Raw genomic sequence first — 8,350 nt, 5'->3', positions numbered from 1 at the left:
ACTTAAAGACAGTTCAGGGTAGGAAGTTCAATACCATGAATATTTATGTGTCAATAGTTTTCTCTTACATGTTTCAATATTTATCTATCTTCTCTTGCTTGTCTTTATTTTAAATTATTAAGACACATTTAATTTATTTATTAAGTGATATATTTTTAAATTTTTTATTATTTAATTAATATTTTAAATATTTAAAGACTGTATAAATGATGGGTATATGAGTATATTTATTCCGCATAAGATAAAAATGAAAAAAAAAATGATATCTCTTGAACATACTGGAGTTTTAGTCTAGTTGTCATTCGTTCAGGGTGTTGAGCAATTCGATTTTCGGTCCATTTTCGGTTCATGCATGAAATTGATCAACCGAGTTTAGCAAGGTGAGTTAGTTTTCGACGGTTCTCGAAATTTTATCTCGGAAATCGTTGCTGAGTTGACTCGTTATTTCGGTGGCTCGGCCAATTTTAATCAAGACCTCTTCCATTCTCGATCACCGCCGTCGCTGTCGATGTCGTCTTATTCCGAGAACGACGCCGAGGCTCTCCGACGTAAGCGCATCCTCTCCAGCAAGCTCTACTTCGACGTGTCCCCGTCCAAGGTAAGCGAGTTCCGTGCACTCGCACTCTTGGCGCGTCGAGTGTTTACGCCTTCGGTTTTTGACTAATTCAGGTTCCGCTAATCTACTCCGAATCCTATGACATATCGTTTCTCGGCATAGAGAAACTGTAAGCATTTTCTTCGAATTAACATTTTTTTTCTGAAGTTGTGATTTGAATTGAATTGAATTGATTATGAATAGTGTGAGGAGTTTGTAACTGTTTGCTGATTGTTGCAGGCATCCGTTTGATTCGTCGAAGTGGGGACGCATTTGCCGATTCCTCGTTTCGTTTGGTATTCTCGACAAAGAAAGCATCGTTGAGCCTCTCGAAGCTTCCAAGGATGATCTTCTAGTGGTAAGCGCTATCTCATACTTAGTTAGGAAGACATTGTTTGGATAAACATTTTGGTGAACTCTTGAAAAAGAATAAAGTGAAAAGCAAAGTGAATTACATGTGTCAAAATCAACTAATGTGCTTCAATTTTTGGAAAAGTTACATAAGGATGTTTCTATAATGTTGAAGTTTATAAGTTCAGTTTAATTAACTACAAGTGAGTAAGTTAAAATCAACTTCTGTTCGTCAATTTTTGGAGAAGTTGGATAAGAGATTTCATATGATATTGAAGGTGATATTAGTTAATGAGATAATATATCTTATTCTATCTTCTTTTTGTAAGTGTTAATAGAGAAATTTAACTAAGTCTGGACTTAAATTGAATTTGACATGTCTTTGGACATTGTGCATGTATGTTCTGATCACTTGTATAGCTGCAATAAACAATATATATGATTGAAACTGATGTAATTTAAGCAACATGTCTAGTTCTAACTCTGTTTCCTTCTTTCCTTTATCTCTAAAGGTTCACACAGAATTGTATCTGAATAGCCTGAAGGGGAGTTCAAAAGTTGCTATGATAGTTGAGGTACTTTGCACTCCCTTGTGGCACGAGGCAGCCATTTCTTTTATTGGTGATACTTATTGTTCCTTTTTATTCTTTAACCGTGGAGATCTTATATGGTGTCTAAAAATTGGTTTAAAAATTTATCTTGTCTTTTAGAATAGAAAGCTGTATGATTGTGCTGGAGTTCTTTGTTATATTTGCTTTTGTTATTTAGTACTGGAGTTCTGTATGATAACTGGTATGTGGTTGCTGAGGCTTTATATAGTTGATGCATTATGATGGATTATTTACCGAGATGAATTGCTAAATATAGGTCCCTCCCGTGGCATTAATTCCCAATTGCCTTGTGCAACAAAAAGTTCTTTTCCCATTCAAGAAGCAGGTAAGTTAACTGTGCTATTTTAGTCTGTTTAGCACTCGGAAAATCTGATCTTTCTCCTTATCTAATGACAGGTTGGAGGAACTGTACTGGCTGCAAAACTTGCAAAGGAGAGAGGATGGGCCATTAATGTGGGAGGAGGTTTTCATCACTGCTCTGCAGAAAAAGGAGGTGGATTCTGTGTTTATGCAGATATTTCTCTTTGCATCCACTTTGCTTTTGTTCAGTTGAATATATCAAGGTACTATCCTATTGCAAGTTAGAGTATTCTGTTATTGCTCGTGCAAAAGTTGATTGCGAATTTTTCAGGGTGATGATCATTGATCTTGATGCACATCAAGGAAACGGTCATGAAATGGACTTTGCCTACGATAGTAATGTCCAAAAAAATTACTCTAGTGTTTGGTTTCTTATCTTTTAGGGTTTTTACTAATAGGGACTTTGTCATGGCAGGCCGAGTCTATATCTTGGATATGTACAATCCTGGAATTTATCCTTTGGTAATCTATTCCTTGATTTGTTTTACATATTTTTTCTTCCTGTCTAGTATTTTGAACTAATTTTCTCTGTTTCTCTTTTCACATTTGTCTTATCTACTCAGCATTGCTGGCTGGCATCTGACATGTCGCAGTATCCTGTTATATTGTACAGTTGAATTGTCAAGTCCTTTTTGTGGAATGAAGGATGAATTTTCTGTGTGTATATCATTGTGGAGTGCATGAAAGCATATACTGCAATTTCGTTTCTACATTCCTATGGTAAAAAGAGTGAGTGTTTGTACATCAGGAAGATTGCTGTCTCGTGAGTTGGTGATAATGTGTTCTAGCCACTGAACATTATTTCCACTTTTTGGGATAAGTTTGTAAATAATGTCTCTCTCCAGATCAGACATGGTTGGAGTCTCATCCACTAGGTGCTGCTTTTAATAAACAACAATATAATCTTTTTTCTACTGAGTGGGGAATAAGAACCTTAAGCAAATCACATCACAAAAAGCTAATCATTGTAATTGGAGAGCCTAAGGCGCAACAAACCTCACACTAGTCAAGTCTCATGATTGCAACTGGATCCTAATATCCCACCATGAGTCACACCTCCAACACCAATGCAAGTTGGTTGTGCTCTAGCCATTTAACTAGTCCCAGACAAACATTGCAATATCAGCATTACCAACCCCACTACCTGATTGCAGGTAAAAGATATCGTCAAGAACTCATGATAAGAAAATTGGTAGGACCGTACCACAAAAACTTAGCCATTGTAGTTGGAGAACCCAAAGCCTTGTAAACTCCACACCAAAATTTTGTGCTTCCTGTGTGGACTTGAGTCCCATATCTTGCAATTGGATGCTAACAGTGGGTCAGTAACATGGGTCAAATGAGGCTTTTGAATTATAAAAACTAAATTTTCAAAAAGCCATTTAGATCTAGTTCTTTTTTTTTTTATTTGATGATTTCTCGTTAAAAATTGTGTGGTCATACATGTGTTTGTGAGGGGTAGAGTAACTTCCATATAACTTCATTTATTGGGCCAATCTTGATATTTGTACTAGTTATTGGGGCCTCCTTTACTAACCTTGTTCACACTTGCGAAATCCAGTGGTGAAAACCTATTCAAATATAGGAAAAAGGCATTTATGTCAAGCACTCAAGCTAAAGCATGCTGATATTTTCTCTGTTTGCAGCTGCAATTGCTTTGTAAATGAAGTATGCAGGAAGCCATAAAATGATTTGGCTAAAAAATTTATTGAAAAGGGTTCAGCAACACATTAATGCCTGTTGTTTCCTAAATAATAATGCCTCATCGTGATGTTGGAAGTATATTTCTTCTGATTATTGGAAAAAGGATCGAAATTCTGTGAAGATAGATGGTCCATTGTCAACTGCTAATTAATATTTGCGTTTACTTTAAAATATGCATATATTCTGATACAGTGGTCACAATTTTATGACCTTGAAACCAACTTATATCAATTCCTTGCTGCCGTCCCTTTTTACCTTCTATATCAGGATTACGAGGCGAGAAACTACATAAATCAGAAAGTTGAAGTAAAGGTATATATAAACTATCAGTTAAACCTTAATCATATTTTGTTTTCTGATATTTCTCTTTAAGATTCTGTCACTTGTATGTTTCCCCTGAACTTTCAGAGTGGGACACTTACAGAAGAGTACCTGCAAAAATTAGACGAAGCACTAGAGGTATCTTATATTATCATTGCAGACTTGTAATTCTCTAATATTATTGGCTTGATAGGATTATGTGTAGCTGTGTATACTTTTACATTTCTATAACCTATCCAAGTCCAATTATATTGACTGTTCATTTGATGCATGGTACGCTTTATCTTACCGATCCCTTTATTTTAAAAATAAAAATAAGGGAAAGAGAACTGTATCTTTACCTCCTAATCTCAACCCTTCCCTTACCATTTAGTTTCCTTGCAGCCTTTCCCCTTTACTCTTAGCTTCCAATCATACCCATAACACGCCACAGAATTGTTTACCTGGTGAAGAAGGCATACTAACATTCAAGCTGTTATACTAACTTTTGATTTTCATGTCAATTTGATTCAAGGTTGCTGGGCGTAGGTTTAACCCTGAGTTGGTAATTTATAATGCTGGAACCGACATCCTACAAGGAGATCCGTTAGGAAGGTTGGAGGTAATGTCATTCTTGAATTTGCTCTATTGCCGTAAAATTTCACGTCTGAACTCAAATATAAACAGATTTAGCTATTTTTACACTGATTAAGAATAGTAATTAAAGAGTTACTTTTACTAAACTACCTCAATTTTATTTATTAGGGGTGATACTTAGGTATAAAGATAAGAGTATTTTTGAAATAGTAAATTGAATTGGGTTGTGCTAGTTGAAATTTTGCTATATTTAGGTCCACCAAACGTGAGACTTTTTTTGCTTATATTTTAGTGCAAAGGGAGTGTACGTTTATATTAACTTTAGTTGCCTAGTCATTTCCTCTTATACGTATATGAAAATAACGGTCATTATTCTGAGTTAGTGTGTTAGTTAACTCCTTTACCACTCAGCATACGCAGTGCTTGTGCTATTTTATATACACAGATCAGCCCCGAAGGAATTGCCCTTAGAGATGAAAAAGTTTTCCGGTTTGCTCGTGAGAAGAACATTCCCATCGTCATGCTCACTTCAGGTTTGCTATTGTTTCCCTCCCTATCATATGGTGGTTGCTTTGGCCTTTTTTGTGCAAAGGAAACTTACCTAACAAGGACCTAGTCTAATATTATAAACTTCTTTTAGTTTCTAGCTTGTGTATTTTTCTTTACTTTTTGCAAGCATCTTCTTATGTTAAAAAAAGTAATATGAGGGAAACCTGAAATTAGCCCGTGTTTTGTCTAACTTCTAAGTGTTTATATTCTTAAGTATGACCACATGCCCATCTATGCAATCTTTTTTAAAATACTATTTGTTAGCGATTTATTTCAGACTGAGGTTCTAACTTTCATATAGAAAGACTGAAAAGCCTTGTTGTCGTCACGCTTATAAACATCTATATCAAAAGATTCTTAGAACATTGTTCGCCTAAATGTGATCAATTATCAATATTTGATGACATGAAAATATGACTAATCAGAACTTGCACTTAATAAATTATTAGACATTATCATTTTTGGATGTTTTTGTTTAACCTTCCCCATTATTTTATTTAACATTAGTTTGCTTGGAAAACCATTGGGATGCAGTTAAAAGCGTCAGTCAGTCAGTCAAATCGTGTTTTCCAAGAGTAAAAGAGTATAAATTATATGTTTTTTTTTTTTGTTGAGATGAGATGTGAAACAACCACACGAAAATTTTCTCCAGTTTCGAATTGATACAATTTGCTTAATGGAGGTGGGTTCTTTATAACTAATTATAGAAAATAGCAATATTCTCGACCCATCCATGTCACAAATCCTTTTTAGAAACTTCAACTATTTTCTTTCCGTATTGTTTGTTTTATCAAATTTTCTATATTTGTCACTCCATTTACAGGTGGCTACATGAAATCTAGTGCTAGAGTGATTGCAGATTCAATAATCAATCTTTCTAATAAATGCTTGATAGAAACGGGTGGAGCTCCAAAGTCTGCGTGAAGTGCTCTTGCACTCGTGGTTTACAGATCAGATCATCAAATGGCCCGTTATGAGAGTTTTCCATATCCTTGGTATTTGGTTTATTGTGTGTTCTTTTATTGGAAACTTTGGTGTATAGTGTTTGATATAAAAAAATAACTTAAATAGTAGTAATATATCCATGAAATAGTTGTATATTTATGAAAAAGAAGATAAATGAGTTGTACTGTATGTGATGTACGTGTGAACATAATGGTGATCACGTGGGTAATATATTAGTATCCCTGTATCTTACCTACTTCATCTTCTGTTCGAGATGAATGCACAGAAACTTTACATCGAATTCAGTAAAATATGACACTTTAATTAATGTGGTTAGGGGAAAATGACAGTGCTTGTCGAAATTTTGGGTGCGGATTTTCATCTCATTAATACTCTCCCGGGGAGATAGGAAAAGCACTGAGAAAGTAAAAGCGAAAGAAAAATATAGGTAAGCAATAATTGGTGCAATATTTTGCATATCTGTAAACAATATACCTTCAAATTCGTTCATTGATGGCTCAGACAATATTCCTCTAAGTTGGATTTCTGTCAAGACAAGAGGCTCCCATCAACGTTCCCACAAAATTTTCTTCTGCCTTCCCTTTCATTAAATCTTACCTACTAACTTTTTTCTCAATTATAGTCATCTGTGGTGCAACGTGGCTGGATTTTCCTCACAAAGGTGCAGCAAATTTTGAGAGATTTGAATTGAGTAAATGCTTATAAATTATTTTTTTTAAGTACCAAAATAGGGAAATTTTAATAATTTTATGAATATGAATCTAAAATTATGTTGACTTTATGTGATTTTTGGATAAGAGGAAAAGTTGTAGGTTAAGTATAACTTTGATTTTCATTTAAACTCAAATAATGTAGATCGAGATGATTTTAGTATTTAAATTAAAATAATATAAAGTTTACACAATTTCAGTCTAATTTGATTTTAACTAAATCTGTAAAGTGTAAATTAAATTACAATAGTCACATTAACAGGTATGATTTTAGTTCATAATATAAAATTAAATAATTAAAATGACTTAACATTTTTCATTCAGAAAATAGTGAATAATTAACAAGATTTTATTTTTAGTTCAGAATATAAAAATAAATAATTAAAATGGCTTCTTTTTTCATTCAGAAATAGTGTATAATTAACAAGATTTCATTTTTAGATATTTAAAATTGTGTCATGTTGAATGGGTGCTGCAGAAAGTAGTTGTTTATTATCTATATATTTAGGAAGGTTTGAGATCATGGAAAACAAAGGAAGGGTAAAATAATTTCTCTCACCCATGAGGAAAAAATAAATACTTAAATTATGGTTTTGTCCTTCTATTATATACAAAGGATAAATGTGAGGTCCAGAGCATTTCTTTCTGAGTATGTAATTAATTACATACTTATGTATAAATTTTGATGGAAAGGGAAATTATCCTTTATTTCTTTTAACAATCTAATTTTCATTCTAAAAATATATTTTAAACTTAGCATAAAATAATTATTCAGTCTTCATAAAATTAGCACTCTTAAAATATGTTTTCATGCTTTCTTATTGGTTAGCTTCTAAATTTAGTAGTTTTTTTTATCTTTACTTATTACAATTTTAATCTTTACCTCAAGCTGAATAAATATTTTTTATATGATTAAAATTGTGATCAGTAAATATTGAATATATGAAATATTTCAAAAGTATATTAATTAATTTATTCTGTGATATAACATTGTTTAATTTTTTTGATATATTTTTAAAAAATATTAAATTCAAGCAAAAATATTGATATTAAAATTAATAGTTGACTACATAGATTCCTCGAATCATTAAAAACAATCTTACGGAAGACAATTATTTAAATTTTGTATATACAGATATTAGTGTCCAAATGTTTAAATAATACGTTTTACTTTTTAAAATTTAATTAAAAATATATTAGCAGTGTAACTATTATCTAATGATATTATTATAATGGTATGTTCTTAATTGCACAAAGAATAAGATAGAACACCATTAAATTATTAGGTGAAGTCTTGTTGAATGAGCTTATTTAAAGGTTAATCTTCAATATTAAGGCATATTAAACTTTTTTATTAAGCAATACAAACATTAATTTTTATTTATTTGGACGTGATGCACTACCTTATTAGTCTTAGTTAGGTGAAATAACATTAATTTAATGAGAAGTAATTATTTTCATTGATGAGACAATCATAGTGCATGACAATTGAGCATCATAGACAAAAGTAAATATAACTTGGTAATTATAGAAGTGCCAATTTTATTCATGGATTGAAAATTTGTTTAATTAAAAAATAACACCAATAAAAATTGTAGAAAATATAT

At 32.3% G+C, this 8,350-nt stretch overlaps 1 protein-coding gene across 3 annotated transcripts; it reads left to right on the top strand.

The window, feature by feature from the left end:
* The first annotated feature begins 240 nt into the window (after positions 1 to 240).
* On the top strand, positions 241 to 6,268 carry HDA2 (histone deacetylase 2). 3 transcript variants are annotated; one of them, XR_015782297.1, is made up of 13 exons: positions 241 to 598; positions 670 to 725; positions 836 to 953; positions 1,459 to 1,521; positions 1,814 to 1,882; positions 1,954 to 2,120; positions 2,189 to 2,253; positions 2,333 to 2,379; positions 3,889 to 3,933; positions 4,030 to 4,080; positions 4,457 to 4,543; positions 4,939 to 5,051; positions 5,891 to 6,268. XR_015782297.1 is itself a non-coding variant. In XM_047306933.2 (13 exons), the coding sequence occupies exons 1-13, from the start codon at positions 509 to 511 to the stop codon at positions 5,989 to 5,991; spliced, it is 1,047 nt and encodes a 348-aa protein (XP_047162889.1). In that variant the 5' UTR covers positions 244 to 508; the 3' UTR covers positions 5,992 to 6,268. The 3 variants fall into 3 exon arrangements, 1 of the variants encoding a protein (XP_047162889.1); XR_015782296.1 differs by having other exon boundaries at positions 4,930 to 5,051; XM_047306933.2 differs by having other exon boundaries at positions 244 to 598; positions 4,964 to 5,051.
* The last annotated feature ends 2,082 nt before the right edge of the window (positions 6,269 to 8,350 follow it).

Source organism: Vigna umbellata, chromosome 1 (genome assembly GCF_029865625.1).
Source record: "Vigna umbellata cultivar VRB3 chromosome 1, Vumbellata_1.0, whole genome shotgun sequence".
Lineage (NCBI taxonomy): Eukaryota > Viridiplantae > Streptophyta > Magnoliopsida > Fabales > Fabaceae > Vigna > Vigna umbellata.
This window is presented reverse-complemented; position numbering and strand designations above follow the sequence as displayed.